The sequence below is a fragment of the Poecile atricapillus genome, chromosome 3 (assembly GCF_030490865.1).
Source record: "Poecile atricapillus isolate bPoeAtr1 chromosome 3, bPoeAtr1.hap1, whole genome shotgun sequence".
In the NCBI taxonomy this organism is placed as follows: domain Eukaryota; kingdom Metazoa; phylum Chordata; class Aves; order Passeriformes; family Paridae; genus Poecile; species Poecile atricapillus.
Window position 1 is genome coordinate 111,894,570 of NC_081251.1, and position 20,031 is coordinate 111,914,600.

General features: G+C 40.0%; 1 protein-coding gene across 3 annotated transcripts in view; it reads right to left on the reverse strand.

Annotated features, from left to right (window-relative positions):
* PLCB4 (phospholipase C beta 4) overlaps positions 1 to 20,031 on the reverse strand; it is a 185,830-nt gene that overhangs the window by 80,835 nt on the left and 84,964 nt on the right. For all 3 annotated transcript variants that reach the window (XM_058834152.1, XM_058834150.1, XM_058834151.1), the window contains 4 exons: positions 4,095 to 4,195; positions 1,877 to 1,957; positions 1,516 to 1,575; positions 159 to 302 (listed from right to left, as the gene is read on the reverse strand). In XM_058834152.1, the coding sequence (XP_058690135.1) occupies positions 159 to 302; positions 1,516 to 1,575; positions 1,877 to 1,957; positions 4,095 to 4,178 (369 nt within the window). In that variant the 5' untranslated portion in view covers positions 4,179 to 4,195. The remainder of the gene's footprint in view (positions 1 to 158; positions 303 to 1,515; positions 1,576 to 1,876; positions 1,958 to 4,094; positions 4,196 to 20,031) is intronic.

A 20,031-nucleotide genomic window follows, 5' to 3' on the forward strand; every position in this document is an offset into this window, starting at 1 on the left:
ACACACACACTCCACGTGGATGTTTGCTGGCCTTTGGAAGAGTGAGGCAGACACTAAACCAGGTATTTCAGTCAGCCATGCATGCAGACTTAGGAAAAGCAACTGAGCACTGCTGATGAGTTCTTTTAATTCCCACACAGTGTTTAATTGTGAAATACCTTGGCTATTTCTGTGTTTTCTGCTACCATGAAAGTGAAGCTGATGTTCACCAGATCTGTGCCACTGCAAACACACACTATCCGTCCTTCCAACTCATTTTCTGATTTTCCAACAGCCTCAAGTGCAGTTAGTATTTTGGGATCCTGTGAAACAGAATAAATAACTAGTTACTTTTGCAACACTTCTGTTATGCAAGGCAGTATGGTAAAAATGCATTTTCACCTCCTTACACATGTACACCTTTAAACCTGTGTCAGTCATCTTAAATGAAAGATGAAACTTAGAAACATTGTGTGCAAACCTGAAAAAACAATATATTCTAACAGTTAGGAACATGATTGTGAGAACTCATATTTTCATCACGAGAAAGAAGAATTAATCACTCCAAGGACTGGAAACAGAGGAACAGTACTAATCTCTAAGTTAATTATTCCAATCTAGTTAAGTCCATAGTTCCTGAGAGTCACGATGTCTGTGACTTCTTGGCTGTTTCTTAGCGACGTGTCACACAAGCTGTTGTCTCTGCTGCAGGAGATTTAATGGGTATATTTTTTTATATTTTTTAAAGACAGAACTGAAGTCTGAAGCACATTAATGTGGCTCTCAGCACAGGAAGCATGGGGCTGTCTGCATCACACCCCTTCTCTGTGGGGCAGAGATCTCGGTCTGCAGATTCCCGAGAGAATTTCTGTTCCCTGTAGTCAACACAAAACCACTTAACATGTGTAAGTGGAAATGGAGGGCTCACAACAAACCTTCTAAACTGAAGGCCTGGTGGAAGGAGAGCCACAATTCAGTGCAGAAAATCCTGCATATTTCTTCTGAGTACTACTGAGCATATTTCCAAAGTTTAGGGGCTCTCCAGAATCCCAAGCTAGTACTTCTGCTGATACTCTTTAAACAGGCAGACTGTGACCAGCTGCCCTCTCTGACCACCTAAATGTATAAAGAGGGATGCAAACAAATCTTTCTACATTTTATGCCAATGGAGCAAGAAGATAAAATAAATTCAAACAGATAGGAACAAAATATGGAAAATGAAACATTTTTTTTTTCAGATCCTTAAAACAACTATCACAATAAACTGTTACAAGATAATTAAAAACTCCTGATGTGTGCTCTTAATGTCTGTTCAGCTTTCATCCTGAATCCTGTAGTACATCAGAAAGACCAGATGACTGAACCTTCCCACTGCAATCACAACAAATCACTTCAAAACTTCAAGTTTTAGGCTATGATTGCAAAATAAAAGTTGTGTTACTGGTATTATTTAAAGAAATTAATGCCATCCTGCATTTCCCCTTCAGTTGAAATATTCTTTGTTTAAATGAAGAGTATAATTTAACTACAGAGTACCTTTGGTACAGCTCCAAAGCGAACACTGTTGATCAGGGAGCATTCTAATACCTGTCCCTCCTGAAACAACAAAAAGGGTACAAGTTCAAAGGTCTGTTGAGACATGGTTCCATTGGGAATTTCAGCAAGAATAATCAGTGAATTTTATTGGCAAACACTGTTAATAAACACTAAGCAGTGTATTTCCCTTTAACATCAGTTAATTCCCTCTTAAACGTTTCATTTCTGTCAATTCTAAAAGAATAGGATGAAGACTAGTTTTGTAAATAAACTAACACAATATTTTAGATTTAAAAAAAAACAGAATATAAATCAAGTGCAATAACAGATAATATACATTCCTGAAATAATTGCAATATACCTTTCCTTCACTTTTCCAGCTCAGAAAAAAACCAAATTCATCCACTTGGAACAGACAGTTGCTTTCAAAGACAAAAGATTCCTATAGAAAAGAAAATACAGACCATTATTTTAGTCAGTTTGACAAATATCAATTACTTATCATTCAAAAATAAAGGATTGTTCTGTTTCTTCCCAAAGATCCTCCTGCAGAATTTGCTGTTCCCAAAAAAATAGAAACAAGGGAGGCAGGCTTCTAAAAAAGAGATCAGTTTTAATGATTTGTCTTATTGTTGACACTTGAGACACTGGAATGCACATAATTAATATTTTCCTACCTCATTGCAACTAAATGAAGATTTTTTATTTAATAGAACCAGGGATTCTTACCTAATTAAAAAATCTTAATGAAACTGAATTTCAAAAAAACTATTGACATTTAAATGCTTTAAGGGAAAAAATATATAATTTGCCAATGCCACCTTCAGGATCAAATGGCCACATTTCCTTTTAACGTGCAGAATTTGGGAAGCACTTTTTCATTGCACTATGGCAGTGTACATGCTGTGAGTGCTTTGCAGCCAGAGTATCTGACAAGCAGAGCTTGAAGGATGTTGATCTGTAGAAGAAATCAGGAAAGAATGGCATTCCAAAGAGATTAGGCAAGGCAAAAAATCAGATTAGCTGAATTTAAAAAGAAATTTCCTCCACACACCTCCAGCCTCAATTAGAGCATCATAAATTAAGCTTAAATGCAGGAAAACAGTGTGCAGAATCAATCACTTCTTCAAGAAAAAGAGGATCCAGAACTCCCTGACTTCCTTAATTGAAAATCGAGGAGCATTTGTGAGAAGAGTCCTCTGTGAGGAAACAAACCAAGCTCCCAACTGTGCCACAGAAAACCTGGAATAAACTGCAGCAACACTTGGAGCAGGAGAGGATCACAGGATGGACAAACAACGTTTTGCTCCACGGGGGGAAAGCAGGACCCCTTTCTGTGGGGTTTTGGGGCAGCAAATTCCGCTGCAAGGAGCAAGACCTGGGTGTCAGCTCCTCACCCCACGTGTGCCCAGAATTGTGGAGTCTCCCAGAGGTGTCTGCTGAGAACAGAACAAATTATTCCTGATGTTGTCCCTGTCACCACATCCAGGTGCAGGTGCCCATCGAGTGTCTCTGATATCACACTGAAATTTAAGCACTTAAAACTCTCTCTTGTATCTGTCCATACTCTGGTTCTTGTTGAAGATGCAAGAGAATAAACACAGGCTGTGCCCCCTCACATAGCTCCTCACAGGCTGTTTCTGGAGCAATGTTTGCTGAAGGAAAATAAAGCTTTTCGGAGCCGCCTTTCGAAGGAATTCCATGTCCACCAGTATCTAATTCATTTATCTGGCCCCAAATCTGGAAATACAGGGTAAACCAACTATCCCTATCTTGTGATAAAAAATACCTTTTACTTACATTTCAAAAGATAAGAAAATACTAATATCCCTGAAAGCACTTACCTTCAACTTATAGAGATTTCCTGTTCAAACAAGATTAAAATAGACCCTGATAAAATTATTCTTACCAGCATACCAATGCTGAGTATAAGGTGAACTTCTCAGCATTTTATTTCAGCTGCCTGTGTAAAACTCCCTGTTTTGCATTCCTTTAATAAATGTGGATTAAAGCATAGCTGAAAGCAGGATCATAGCAATCATATTTCAGATAGAGTGCAGATTGATTTTCTGAAGTAGATAAAACCACTCCAGTTCTCAAATGATGCATTTGAATCAGAATATGAATGTTCTGTGTTCTCTTACTTTCCTTTGTAATAGGCAGGTCCTCAGTTTATATATTAAAAATAAAGCAGTATTCTCCCTCCCTCCATTTGATACATAGTACAAAAAATTGAAGGATTCACTTTATTTAATAATGCGCTTTATGAATCTGCAAAGATCAGAGTTTTATACACGTTAGATATTTTGATCCAATTCTCCCTTTCTCTTCCTCAGGGCTTATGTCAAATCAGAGGGATTAAATATATTTTAAAGCCATTTCTTTTAAAAGCAAAAAAAAAAAGCAACAAAACCTATATAGCAATAAAGTGTGTTGGTATTGCCTCCCCACAGACATTTCTGAGGGTATTACCAGAAAAAAAAAGGTTCTTTGTGTACAATGAAAGCAAAACATGAAATATTCTAGAACTTCTGCATATTTAAAAGAGAATAGCAAATGAAAGGCAACTGGCCTCTTACCTCCTCATATCTATCAAACACAGCTCCATCTTGCATAAAAGAGGGAACTGGCTTCTGCCAGTTAAATTCATAAGGTTTTGCCATGATTACAGAAGAAAAACCTGAAATGGAATGGAAAAGCACAGTTCAATTACTGTCCTTCAAAAGGAGTGTTTCAAAGGCCAAGCAGGGAAAAAAAAAGGTGACTTTTAGCTTTTCCTTTCACACAGAAGTACTAAAAAGTCACAGTGCATTTTCAAATCAAGAGCTTTCCTCCTAGGAGTATTTTTGTTTCATATCTTTAAAATGGAAAATACTTGTAAAATGTGGGTATGAACTTAATTATTTGAAAAACACTTGCACTGTAACTTCTAGAGTACAATGAGGCTGGGATTAACCTAGCTCTAGGTGACAGAATACCACAACCTGTAAAGCAGACAAATGCTTCTTTTTTGACTGGAAAACATCAGATGCCACAGAGACAGACTGTATTTTTTCTTAACATCCTAAACTGTATGCTACAGAGGCAAAACACATTTTTCATTTTAAATTTCATTTATGTTAAATTCCTGTGTATTTGCAGTCGTATTTTATCTATAACTTAAGATATGAATAATATATTTGTCAAAATGCATAGGGAAAAATACTGTTTAGAGATAAAGGCCATTAAATTAAGCTGGGTAGTTGTATTGTGCAATTCTGCAAGAGAACAAATGTGAATTAAATCATTAGTTAAAAATAAAACCCAGAAGTCATATTGTATGGAAAACAGCAAATTATCCAGTAACCTTTCCATTGCCTTCCAGATTACACTGGAAGAGGGAGAAAATGGGGCAAAAAACCTAAATACTCTGAAATACTGAAGTTCATTTAATCTGAAGTGGTTGCTCCTGCTTCCTAATGCCATGTAGGACACGCAGAACCCTGATTATACACGGGAGCAGAGAGAGTGGCAATACCCTTGGCAGCAGCAAGGCAAGAGAAGGCTGAGTGCTGGATGTCAGGGAATCCTGCTGCGAGATGGGACACAGAGGGTGACAGCAGGACATGGCCACACCACTGAGCTCACCCTGTCCTGCTGGTGCCAGCCCTGAACTGCCAGCTGGGGGTGTCCAGCCACTCCTGAGTGTCCCCAGAGCCACCACACGGGTTCAGGGTGACCAGCTCCCATCTGGATCTGCTGCAGCACAGGCACATGGCCCAGGAAAACGTGTCCAAGTCTACATAAAACTCCAGGGAAAGCATGAGAGCCTGGGCAATCCGTGCAGACAGAGATGCCTTCTTTGAATTTTAAACCCAAAATAAACACAAGTGCTTAAAAGACTCTAACAGCTTTGTACTATGCCCTTTGTCTGTCTTGTTTTCATTCGCATAAAACATCTTCTAACAAGAAAAAGAATGAGAACAAAAGAACTGTTAAAAGACTCTGTCCAACATTTGCTTTAAGAATAGTTATTTTGGTAATTTTCTACTGAAAAAATAACCCTACTACTTAAAACACATGAAGGTATATTTTCATGTTAACCCATCTCCTGCCCTTTTTTGGTCATTGACATAGAAATCAAAAATACAGTTTGAAAGTTATATATACATGTCACTCTTAAGTGTTCATTTTCATTGAAAACTGGATGAAAATTCAAAATAATAGATCTCTAGTCCCTAATCTTAAAACAAAAAAAAGCTAAATGATATTTAAACTGTTAGTCTGCACCTCTTTTCTCCCAATGAAGAGATGCTTTGAAGAAAATGGATCATCTATATCCAATATCTTATCAAAACCCCCCTTTTTTTTTTGCCAGTCCTGTGCATTTGGCCCTTGCCTCTCTGTAAACAAGGAATATCATCTTACTAGTGAAGATTATGAGATGTTTTGAGATCCTGTCAAGGAACATGCCAAATTATTATTTTTTAATTTTCTTTAATACATATAATTCTCATGTCTCTTCCAGTTTAGATCAGCCTAGAGCTGCTTTTCCCTCATTTCCTGAAGGAAACTGGATAACAGGGCAGCCACCCCATTGCAGTAGCAGGATGGAGTCATGTTATATGCAGCTCATGGACTTCACACAGTAGCTCATATTAATCACAACAAATTAGAAACCTAGTGTTTGTTCTTGTGGCAAAGGAAACTTAAAACATACACACCTGAAGCGATAACCACTATTTTTATGGCATGGTGGCTGTTCCCCTATCTATTTAAATGTCTTTTATTATCAGAATGGTCTCAAGAAGGAAAGCTCCTTCAAATACAACAGGTATTTTATATGCTACGAATGCAATAAATGCTCCCATCCTTCTGGGAAAAGCTGACACATTCTGTGCTAAAACACCAGAAATGTGGTGGCACTTTTAAGGCTGTGAAGAATACTCCTCCACAGTCCCAAGCTTATATAAATGGCTTTTACCCTTTTATACTGGTGCTGAACCCCACACAAACCCGGATTTAAAAACCTGTAAGTTCTGCAAGTGCTCTGAATTCCCGTGTAAGAAACATCCTAATGCTCCTTCCAGCATCTGGCACTCTGAAACCTGGATGTAAAGAGTGCTTGAGCACACACTTAACTCTCAGACTGACTCATTACCTTAACACCACACACAAGAACTTGGTTAGCTCATGGTCACAGAAATAAATCCCTCCTTCACAGGGGTCTTCTCCTTTATCTGGGTACTCACACAGTCTGATGAACTTGTTATTTCATCGCTGAGATATTAAATAGAAGGAGCTCCTCAGTTCGTGCTGCAATGCGCATTTTTCAAACCTTGCAGTCAGCCTGAGCCCTCTCCACTTTTCCAGCTGCTTTCTGAAGTCAGGGGTCTGGACCAGGACACAGCAACCCAGCACCACCCCCTGTCACAGGAACCAGGATTACACCCTTTCATCTTATTTGCATAACCTCGTGTTTAGCGGCAAGAAAACACGCCTGATTGCTCATAACTCACCAAGCAATCAAGTTCTGTCTCGGGGACTCCAGCTCCTTGTTATTTCCCACCTTACCAATCTCTAGTTCTGCTCTCACAGGTCACTTCAGTTTACAGATGAACTGAGACAGATGAAGTGTGAGGGAAAGACAGCTTGAGTACATGCAGCAAGGAGTTGGAGAAATTGTAACAAACAACATTTTTAAGCCTTATGCTTTGGCAGCTGTGCAGAAGGTGAAGAAAATTCTCTCTGCTTTTAGAAAAGCTCTTTTCAGTCTCTCACATTTCTTACACTCCTCTCAAAAATCCATTTTTTTCTTAACACTGTTAGCTTTTAAGATCACCAAACTAAGATACAAAATATTCCCCTGTCACTCACTGGACCCCTGTTAGTCTTCATCAATTTTTAGCAGTTCAAAGAGAGTGAAAAACAAAACCAATCCCAACCAGGAAACCTGAGCAAACATGACATTGTAGCATTCATATGGCTGCAAATATATGCATGCATATATCCTTACTATGATGAGAATCAATAATTACCCTCTTTAGAGAAATTTAATAACAATGAAATGTGTGAAGATTCACCTGGGAGACAGAGAAGATTAAGGAACTAAATTTAAAGGCAGCAAAATTTTAATTTGAAAGCTTTTATACTGCCTTTAAAAACTGAAATCGAATCTTCTTACTGACTTAAGAGTTCTCACAGTATAACAACTCCTCTGAATACATACCATTCACAAAAGGAAAAGAACACTCATATAAATGCACCTCAGGACTTAATTAATGACTCCAAGGGAGAGGCAGGTGAAGTGCAGTAGTTAAATGCCTCTTGCAGTATCTGCCTTTCTTTCAACACTGATTTATGCCTGAAGGCCTGATTTGGATCACATGAAATTCACCTGGAGTACCCAAGGAGGGAGGACACAAAATTAACCACATCCAGAAAAGCATTAATTAACACAAAAGTCTTCTTCTTTTGTAAGCTTGGGCTACACTAAGCAAAATCTGGGGTGTGTGGACTATAAATCCTGGATTTTTTCATTCTTTGACCAAAAGAAGGACAAGGTGTGGCTGAACAGGAGGAGGAAAGGATTCTGTTAATACAAATGAGACAAATGTTTGGGGAAAGAGGTGATATTCTAAACTAATCCCCAGGGCTGGCTAGCATGATGGATAGGATACTCCTAGGATCCCATAAACATCCTGTCAATGTTGAGACACTGCTGGAAAGGACAGCAGAGTTCCTTAGAGCTGACCCCCGCAGTTTCAAACACACAAACTCACAATTTCCGCAGTTTGCTTAGCCCTGAGTATCGTAACAGGACTTGAAAATTTTTTTTAGTCATTATTAATTTTGCCTCTGGAATGAATCCCTATTTGCTGAGTGGGAATTGAGGAGGCTCCACACTCTGTGTTTGCTATTTCACCAATTACCTCTTGGAATGACACCCCCTAAACCTGCCCCAGTTACTGTCTCTGTAGTTTTCACAGACAGCACTCACCCAATAGCATGCTGAGTTTAGTAATCTTGCCCATGAATATATGTTTTTCTTACAGATACAAGGAAGCAATTTAAAAACCCCAAAAAACGAATCTATTTCCCATTCCCAGTCACCTTAGGACATCCCCCCACCTTGAAATATGTATAACCTTCCCCATCATTCATGTTTGGTAAACAAGATTCTTCATTACAAAGACAAGCAGATGTAGATGAGCAGAATTCTCTAACTTTTGGAGTTTTCTATGGAGTTCATTCCAGTCCAGCAAGTCTCCCTGCAGAGCTGTGGACTAGAGTGAAAATCCAGCTGTCCATGACTAAACAGGCAGTGGAGCACTGAAATTCTTATTAAAATGCCCCTTTCATTTTTTAATGATGCTTTGAAGTACTTTCATACTCAAATACTATAAACATTTCTAGAAACTTGAAGAAAAGTCAGATCTTCATATATTTACTCCTCAATATCAAATTCATTTGGTCATAAAGGTACTGATATTAACATAAGAAAAATGGAGAGACAGGATGGTTTTTAAACATAAAACCTTGGTTTCAACTCTAGAACTTAAAATTCAGAGTAAGTTTTAGGAAAATAAAAGTCACTATAGTGTGAATCCTATGTAAAAAGTAACAGGGACAGTCATACTGGTGAATTTCTGCAGTGCCCACACTATACTATAAAACAATTCCAAGATTTCACAGCTCTCCAGGCTGTTTCACAGTCAAATTTTGCTGGTTTGGCTTTTTGTTTTGTTTTTTCCTTTTTTAAAAGAGTAATTTTTTATTTTTAATAAATTTTAATGAATTTTTAATTCCCACAGCTAATGCAAGCAACTTAAAACAGTTCTCCCCAAAACAAGGTCCAGGAACAACAACAGACATACAACAGGCGCCTGAGCATGCATCGTCTAGCACCGGTCTCAATTTCCATTTTGTCTCATTTCCCACTTCATTTTAATTGCTGGAATGCCCTGGCATGCAGGGCCAGCTGAGGGGTTAGACCACAACAAGAAGAAGCCTGTTCTGAGCTGATCTTTTGAGCATTTCCCCCAGTTCAGTGAATGCACAGCTCAGAAATGAGCACCTGCTCCTGCTCCTGCCTTCAGGTCCCAACTGTGCCCCAGTCACCACCTCTGATGACAGCCACTGTTTCTAACAAGCAGAATTCCTAGGATAAAACACAGGGCTCAAACATCACCTCCCAGCTTCCTGACATTTTATTTTCTTTTTGTTCTAATAGCTTCCTCTAGAGTTTTCCCCAGCCTTCCTATTCATTTGAAAACTCTCATTTTTTGACTTATGTGCTTACCACCCATTCTTTTTGGGGGGGAGAGCATTTGCATTTATGAGTAGTGAATGGTGTATAAAGAGACATGCTGGTTTTGTAAATAAACTTATTCTGGTATATTTCCAACAGTGTAACAAAACTACGTTCTGACAATTAGAAATACATTTCAATCAAGCCATTATGGAAAGCTTCTCAGATGATTCACTCAGGTCTAATTCCTCACAAACTTCTAAATTACAGACATTTGTAGGCCCAAGAAGGCAAATTATTTCTCTGCTCAGTGGCAATACAGAGCCACAGGAGCAGAGTTTCCCTTTTGAATCGATCACCAAAGTCATCTGGACTGATCACAAAGACTCAATCTTTGACAGGATTGGTATCAGTCTTTGTGTGCCACCATTGTAAATCAGCTTTATTAGTTTTACTTGCTAACCAAAATGAGCCTTCAGATAGATGCCACTTGAAATGCCTGGAAAAACAAAAATAATGCGGCAATTGCAACACCAAATTGTTAAAAAAAAAAAAAAAAAAAAAAGTAAAATTTTACTCATTTTCAAAATAAACTCCTAAAGCAGAAAGAGAATCTATACATACTCCTAGAAAATGATATGAATTGAATAGTGAGCTACAATGCAGGGCTATCATAACTGGATATTACTAAAAACTTAAGTGTTAAAAAACAATAAACCAGACATACAAAACTACAAACTTCATGGAATAAGTTGTTTTCACTATTCTTTCCTTCCAGTGATAGGAAATTTGTGTTCATATTCTCAAATTTGTAACAGCAAAAGTGAGAGGAAAAGGTAAAGGCACAGATCTCCCCAAGGGATTATTTCAGGAGGGAAAATGCTGATAATGCTGTGAATTGTACAGAGGATTTAGCAATCTGACTCATCACAAGACAGTAAATGACAATTGATTTTCATTTACACATATTATTCAGTCTGCACCTAACAGTAACATTTTGCTTTAGACCTGTCAAGTGAACTTCATTTCATAATGTGAGTATGTGATACGGAACCATTCCCTAGAACCTTCCCTCATTTGTCTCATTCCAATAACACCAACCATACAAAATATTAAGCTGTCTAAAAATGTGGAAGATGCTACATTTTTTATCTTTAGTCAAGTAGAAATCTTAGAGGTGTTCAAGATTTATTTAGTATAATATCAAGTGCTCCATTTCCTGGAAGCCATCTCGTCCCCAGGTAGTAATAGAGAGCAAATTGCACTTTGATGAAAACAATGGTTTGTGTAATCGCTGCCAAGATCCTTTCTGAATTGCTGTAGCAATGTGATAGAAGTATACAATGTATCTGGATTTAACCAACAGTGACTTTTATTAAGTTTAATTACTTCACTCTGTGGCTTTCAATAGAAGGCAGTGTTAAAACAAAGGCTACCTCATGGAATAATAAACAAACAAACAAACTAACATGTAGCACTTGGAAAACATCTCAAGTATTTCCTGATTTACTGAAGCCCAAACTCTCTCTTTACAGATTTGTAAACTCTGACACCTTGTGTCATTGCAGCAACAAACCCTGAAGGAATGGGATTTGCCAGATTTATTAAAAAAACAACTTTTCAATACGGTGTTTGGTCAATTAATATCATACTTAATTTCTATTTAATCTGCTGCTGACAGGTAACACATCTTAGGTCAGTGAGTAGTGTTTCTCACTTTTAGGTACACCTGTACAAAGTGTTTGTGCAAATTATTTGAAGGGTGGGATTATTATTATTAAATTATTAAAATTGTGGGAGATTTTGACATTTAGAACTTCAGTTTCTTCTTTTTAGCCTCATTCTGGAGCTGTGTGCTCCAAATAATATCAAGCAGAAGTGATTCCAGTACTTTAATGTGATAAGAAGACAGGAATAAATGCTTGAAATTAAAATTCTAAAAAGAGTTCTGATGGGAATACAGATAAACACCAAACAACCTTAAGTGAGCATCACTCCAATTACAAATGCCAGAGTTCGGGGATCCAAGGACAGAAAACAACTGCAAGAATCTAAGACCGAATTATTAACTACAAATACCATGAACACAAACTTCCAAACTGCATTAACACCAGCAGTCTTTCCTTTTTCAGTGCAAGGAAAAGTTTTGGAAAGAACACAATGTAGTACCTCAAACAAAACTAAAACAAACTACAGCTATCAGCTGCTCTGTGACCACATCCTGAGGACACAGTTGTCTGTTTCCAAACACTGACACAGGCCCGGACTTTGTATTAATAAAATGCAATGAAAGGTCAAGATCATATTTTTGTAATAACTTCTAAATCCCTGTGTGTTTGAAATAATCCCTCCTATGGTCAGGTACTTTAGTTCAAACCAAACTTTATTAAAGTTTGGACATGATTTATTAGGATCTTTTTCAAAATATACAGATATATTAAAAACTAATAAGCTGTGAGGAACGTAGATGTTTCTTTAAAATCTAAAATTAGGAATGTGACATTATAATTTGCTGATTTTCTAGATGATTTCTGAGAAAACAAGAGTGACCCACATTGCTGGCTTAAAATTTCAGACAAAGCTAAGGTGATCTTTGGCAATTGTTCCAGCAGTCTAAAATGCATTAATATCAAAAAGCTGCATTCATTATTTGACAGTTGGCAGTGTGTTAAAAGTAGGTATTTGCTGGAAGTTTAAACTAATTACAAATTTATTAGTATCCTGGATAAAGCCTAGAAAGCACAGTCACCACGAAAATGCACAGGGGGGTTATACTTTTAAGATTGTCATTGTGCAGTTCAAGCCATGACATTGGTAAGAAGATTTCTGTATCTCAGAGGATGCCATGCTGCTCAGATTCCATCTCAGCACCCACCTTCCACCCTAGAGACAGAGGCTTTCACATTCTCTGCTTTAAACTGGAAAAGATAATATGGAAAGAAAAGCAACACAGACCTTGCATCTGCACTTGATCAATTCCTTCCTTCCTTCCTTCCTTCCTTCCTTCCTTCCTTCCTTCCTTCCTTCCTTCCTTCCTTCCTTCCTTCCTTCCTTCCTTCCTTCCTTCCTTCCTTCCTTCCTTCCTTCCTTCCTTCCTTCCTTCCTTCCTTCCTTCCTTCCTTCCTTCCTTCCTTCCTTCCTTCCTTCCTTCCTTCCTCCCTTCCTTCCTCCCTCCCTCCCTCCCTCCCTCCCTCCCTCCCTCCCTCCCTCCCTCCCTCCCTCCCTCCCTCCCTCCCTCCCTCCCTCCCTCCCTCCCTCCCTCCCTCCCTCCCTCCCTCCCTTCCTCTTCTTTTCATCTCCCTTTATCATCACCCCTGAGTCACATCTTAAAGGTAGGGAATGCAGGCAGGGCATTATCAGCTGGTTGGAATGGAAATTATCCTCTGTCCTCCTGCCCAGGCCAGCAGTAAATCCAACCCCTGGGTAGGAGAAATTTCTAGGCACAGCTTTTTTTCCTGCTCACTTCTGTGACAGGCCCAGGCTCAAGTAAGCACAGCAGCAGAGCTGTGAGCTGCCCTTGCTGAAGTGTGGCTGGAGCAGACTGCAGCTCCCCATGGAGATTTTAGTTGGCTGTTTTCATTTTATTTTTCTGCCAAGAATTCAAGTTCACATCACAAAAAAAACCTCCCAGTCAGTATCAGGAAAAGAAACTATATGGGGCTCACAGCATGTACTTCAACACTCGTGTGCAAAAAGCAGATCTGGGAATCAGAATGTCATTTAATGGATGGGGAAAAAATAATAACTGCCTGGCCTAAACCCTGTTGTATAAGTTTAACTTGTCTATTTTTCTCATCCCCAGTCCCTCTGCCTGTTATATGCAAAACCAACATTCATCATCAACTGCTCAGGAAAAACACATCCCCTTTGGGGTAGGTAGCAGTCAAAAGATCCGTGCTGCAGTTTGGGGTAAGCCAAACAGCTCTGGAGTCCTGGTGGACATTTTGCTATTTCCCATTTTCCTATTCCTCTCTCTAAAGAATGAGGCTAGCAAGACTTGTCTTAATTACAGAATTAGTGATGGTAAGTACCCCTTTGATCACCAATAACAGCCCATGCTAGCTCATTAACAAAGTGGGCATTTTGCAGAAGATGGGATTGCCCTGGCTCTAAACACAGTGTATCACAACTAGGCAAAGCTGAAAATAAACTGCTGCCTATAACTTGGAAATCCAAAAGCCCTCTTTCCAGCAGGATAAATATGGACAGCCATGTTGGAGATACACAAGGCTATCACTTATTTATATCTTTAATTTTGTAGAGAAGCATGAAGCAACTGGTTAACTTTCCCTGAACTTTTAGTTACTATTCCTTCATTAATGGTAGGTAGGTGGCAGAGTAAGCATTTCTTGTCAATTTGTTTCAGCTACATTTCTTTTAAAATGGTTATTCTACCACTGCCCAAAAGCTCTGAAAACAATAGGAAAGATTGTGCAGAAAATGTGACCAAGGATAAAGAAAAAATATTCCCAATCCTTTAGCTGGTAAATTCATAGTTAACCACAAGCAGAAAATGGGAATGCATAAAACATGGCATCACAGCCTCTTTCACTAATCCCTGCCTCAGAGAACCCGTGCAATCTGCATATTCATTTCTACTAATCAAATATTAAAACAACTCTCTTGACATTGTGCTCTGTTTCCTGTCACAGCAGTCGCTATCGAACTGCCAGCTGTTGTCTCTTTGGGGTGAAGGGAGGCTGCCTGAGACTACTCAGAGCTTCATCTGATAAAACATTTCAGAGTGCTAATCCAGTCATTATTGAGGCATTCAGCTGTTTACATTACTTCAGAACAGCACCCCTCAAATGTCACTCTGAATACTCAGTCTATGGCTTCTTGAAGAAATGGGGTAAAACCAGGCATGTCAGCTATTAAAGAGTGGGTGGGAGAATGCTCCAAGCCAGCAACCTCTCCAAATCTTCCTGCTGGATGCATTTTGGCTTCTTCAATTATGCATTTTATATATATATATATATATAAAATTTCTGAAGGAAAGGCATCTCAATTTTTGGTTGCTCTAAGTGGATGATTTGACAGAGTATTCCTAAAGGGATAAAAATAAAAGTGTTGCTATGTAACCTATTTGTCCAGTATGGAGATGGAAAGGAGAGCCAGCCCGCCAGTCAGGAGTGCTGGTATGGCCTGCTGGCCCACACAGCCCTTTTGGAACACTTCTTTGACAGCTCCTAATAAACAGCAAGATCTACAGCATGCTGAGAAATCCCACTTATTCAGATTTTTCTGGTGGTGACACCAGAGTCAGGGGACTCAATTTCTATGAATTCCTAACTTTAGGATGTAATTTCAGTGTCAGGTGGCGAGAGGGGGAGCTGATACACCTCTCCAAGCTCCTCCTCCTCCTCATCATCATTGCTGTTCTTTCCTGTCACCTGCTGCTGTGACCCCCACTTCTGCTGAGGAGGAAAGGGACACACAGCACAAGCAGAGGATAGCTCTGTCCTCACAGGTACCTGGGGAACACACCCACATGGGCTGGGAGATAAACAGCATTCTCCTCTCTCCTGGAAAAGTGAGAGCATGCAAACCATGAGGACATTCCTGACTCCAGACAACCATCAGGGTGGAAAGAAGTGAAACAGATGCGTGGGGAAGAGCATAAGAATTGAAAAGAGGAGGCAGGAACTAACAACAGGAAAAGATACAGGAGGCAAGGATGAGGTGTTTGGCAGGGATCTTGGGCTGAGATAGTGTGACAAAGTGCCTGAGCAGACCAACACAGCTAAAATCTAAAGGGAAGATGGCCATGTTTTCACCATGCTAGAAAAGAACAGCAGATAGTTTGGGAAAGCTGAAATGGAAATTATTTGGGATAGCACAGACAAGGCTATTTTTAGAGATTATTCCAAGTATGAAGCTGGGTTACTGCAATATGGCTGGAAAGGAAGGAACTGGGGGGAATATACAGCAAGAAAGACCAACAAAACAAAACACTGGTGTCTGCATGTGGGGGTGAAAAAGAGAGAAGTGGCAAGAACACCACTGACATTCCAGGCAAGGGCAGAGGGAGGCATTTATTGTGGCAGCTCAGGAGTGGGGATGGCAGGGCTCCTGGAGGTGAGGAGCTCAGTATTGCCCCAGACAGAGCAGAATTGCAGACAGACCAACAAAAGAATGGGGAAGAAGCCTGGAAAGATGAAAAAACTAATTCTAGACACGAGGGCGGAGGTCAAAGAAAGAGCAGACTGTTTGGAAGCCATCAAAAGCAGTGGGAATCAACAGATATAACCAGTTACATCATAAAAATTGATAAAGGGACCCTTGCAGAGACAGAGAGAAAATGTTTTGCCATTTGCACTGGCTGGATGAACTGAAGTGTTCTCAAGTGGTGCTTAACTACGGCTGCCACCATCCACTCTGGCCTCCTACAGCTCAGTAACAAGCGGCACACAGGCTCAGGAAAGGCAGGCACCATCAAAATAAAGAGCAGCGTCACACCCAAAGCACAGCAGACCCTGTAGAAAGTGAAGGTAACATTTTTACATGTCTAAAACCAGCTTTGTCTTCATCACTGTTAAACATTTCCAGCATAATAATTACCACTGCAAAGAATAAGAACTTGAGCCCAGCAGGCTTTTCCCATAAGAAAACTGGTCAGCTAGTTCAGACTGCTTTTTTTTCCTGTCACATACCTATTAAATGCTTCAGACTGTTTAATGTGATAAAAATGTCTAGACTGGTTTTTGACTGAAAGCTTAAGGAAGAGTGTTCTTTGCCCTTGGCTAGCAAACCCCTTGTAAGCACAATAATGTGAACGCTGTCCTTCTGCAGCCCACACTTTCTGCATACATCCATAAATCCATTGCAGGCATCTTCAAAAATCTTGAGATTTGAGAGACCAGCCTAGCCACAGAAATGTGAAGCATATAGGTACAATATAGTATATATATGTAAATACAGTGTTTCTTCACAAGGAAAAATCTGCAGTTTATAATCAAAGTACAGGCATTGCTGAGGAGAAGATTGACAGTGCCTCTCACAACCCAGTTAACAAAACCCCCCAAAAAGTATTCTGAAATTTATGCTGAATATGCTGAAATTGATGAAGAGCAAACCACTTTGCTGAAGCAGGCAGTAGAGTTTAGGCAAGGATTCCCAATGGGCACATTAAGAAAAGCTTTGCCACATGTGAGTCAGTGCATTCAATGCTTTGTGGTCCCAAGCTGCCCTCAGTCTCCAGCAGCTGTTTATTTTTGTGTGACAAAACTTCTAACATAATTATAATCACTCTAAACTTAGATGTGAGTACACAGTTTATACTAAAAATACCTCTGCCAGTGAAATTACCCAGCTCAACTGGTCCACACCCTCCAGCCCTTTCTTTTTAGGGGCTGTAGATCTGCATCTGTGCACTGGGCAGTGGTCAAGGAACAGGTGCATCTGATTCTTGTCAGCATGTGTGATTTGCATGCTGGAAAATCAGCTGCATACCATGGAAAAAGCCTGAGAAGAAACACTATCCCTGGACACCCCTCATCGTGGCCAACTCCCGTAGGAAATAAAACTTTCCAAAAGAATTAATGGACAATGTGGTGTGACAGGAACATCACCCTGGCCCGGTCACAACTGGACTGATAAATCATGTATCAAAGTCCCACTTCCCACCTTCCTGTACCCTATTTGTTCCCAAAGCAGTCCTAACATCCTGAGGATAATTTTTTTGTTTAAAATGCTCTTAATCCCCCTCCAAGACCCAAATTAACTCTTGTTCTTTGTGACTAGACCATAAAGTGCACTGCCAGTCAAAGGAGCTGAAAAAGAAACAACAGGCCACACTCTGCAGGAAAACAGCTCAGGGCTTGGGAATATCTATGAGAAGGTTGTTCCAATGAAAATGGCAGTTTTTCCACATCAAAAAACCATAGGCAAAGACATTTGTACAGTAGAGGTTTGGACACACCTCTGAGCATTTCTGGTTTCCATTGTCATTAAGAAACAACTTTTCCTGAGCAAATCAGAATATTACCCTCTGTTGAAAGCAAGAAAGTGGTTTTTCAGCATCACCAGGAAAGGTGATTTTATTGGTTTTGGAGCACTTGGATACTATACAACTACACTATAGAGTGGAGGACAGACCAAACAAGATATCACTCCCTAAAATGAATCTTCTGTGAAGTAACTACTTCACAATGTAAAAATTGAAAGCTTGATCCAGGGAAGTTGCACACTGTGGGTTTGTTGTTTGCTTGCTTGCTTAAATATTAATATAGGGTTTAGATCAATAAATCTTGCCTTTTGTCAGCACACTGTCCTGCATTTTTGGTTTCTGTACAGCCCTCATCCATGTCAGAGGGCACTTTCAAGTCATGGCATGGCTGAATTAAATCCATTCTTTGCTCCATATATGCTTGTTTTCTTTGGGCATCTGAGTGAAATGGCACATGGAAGGAAAAGGGACTAAGCCCAGGTGGTGTTTCTCTGGAAAGCTCCTTGGCATCCCCAGGAACACTGAGAGTGGTCTGTAAGTTTTTTAAGCTGAGCAGCTGGCAGCAGCCCCCTGAAGGCAGGCAACCGGGCTGTGCTTACTGAGATACCAGGTTGTTGGCAAGGCTTTTTTGGACAGAAGATAAAAGCAGAACAGGGAATGGAGAGGCTATTGCTTCTCCTGAAACAGAAGTGACTGGCATGAAAACAGAAATAACAGATTTCATAGTAACAGCTTTCCCTTCTAAGTTGTATTCCTACTGTTTTCTCAAAATCTCAACAGCATGGGCTCATTAAGGGTTAATGAATAATACTGCTCATTGCTGTATGCAAACTAACATGCAGAAAGATCTGTGTGAGAGAAAGTGTGACCTGACTGAGCCCACCCCTGAGTGTTCTGGATTAAGCACTTTAAGGGCACAGATCAGCTCTGTAAACAGGCAGGGCAGTGGACCCCAGTGTCCCCAAGCTGTTACCAGTGTATGCTGGAGAGGATCCCTGATCAGGGAATAAGGTTTCTCCCTGCAGAAACCCCATGCAAACTCAGCACACAGCTGCTTGCTCAGAGTGCCAGCAAAACTGAGCCCCTTTGGAGCCATCACGGGCAAGAAAAGGAACCAATCCAACTCTCTCTCACCGAAAAGAGCAGTCCTAACCCCTGGCTTCTGCTTCCTTTGTGATAATCCCATTCCTGCTAGCCTGAATGATCCCATCTCAGCAGGGTCACAGCTGTACAGGGGTGGAAAGCTCTCGTTACTTTCTGCTGGTTTTGTGCAGTGACCAGGTCACACAGGACTCACGTTGAGACCAGCACAAAGGACAGACTGGCAGCACAGACAGAACCAAGAACAGCGAATTTCGGGTGGCAGCAAATCGCATCTCACACACGCTGATGGGAAAGACCACCAGGATTTTGAAAACTGGCTGACTTTGAGAAAAATTTCTCTCACCTTTGATACTCTGCAGCCCATTTTGCCAGGAGTCTTGGTCTAATCTCCCAATCCAAAAGCAACTTTGCCACTTAAATTTACACCATACTGAAAACTTGGCTTTAAGACCTGCTTACAAAGCCATTCAGGAACTTGCTTAATGTAATGTTAAAAAGCAAACCCACAGCTGGCAAGCTGAAACATTTTCAAGAGCCTATTTTTTTAAATTTATTAATAAATCCCATGATTTATTAAGAAATTGAACACAAACAACAGAACTATTAAGCAGAACGAAGATGGAAAAATTTTATTCTTTGTTTTTGAAGCTGTGGTTGAACAACCACCTGATCTTAAAGTTCAGGATGGCAATACTTGAAAATCAGGTTGATTACAAGATCCTACAGGTGTTGGATGTGATAAGCAGGGAAGCCCCGCTTTTCACTGGAAATCTAAATTCACACACAAGATAAGGAGGAAAAAGTTACTCAGGCAAACCTATCACTGTGGCAGAACTAGCAGATCTTGGAAACAAAGGCTGCTCTTTTCAAGCTGTGTAATGGACAGTACTCCGTTACAATTAAAGAAATCACACTTCTTTTTGCTTTCAGACATGGTCCTGACAGGCACAAGATAACATTATCTCTATCCAAATCTGCCTTTCTCAGTTGTGGCTGTGTTTTGGAGCAGAAGTATAAAACCAGGAAAGAAAGCAGGTTGATACACCAAGATCAAAACTACCTGATCCAAAGCTGACAGAAAGGCACAGCTGTAAATACGAGCCCCAGCCGTGCTCCCTGAACCCCTCTGTATGTGCCACAAACTGAACTTGAGCTCCACCAGGCAATTCCATCAGCAATACCACACTGCAGAGCAAATCCACCCACTCTGCAATCACACCTGCAGCTGGAGTCA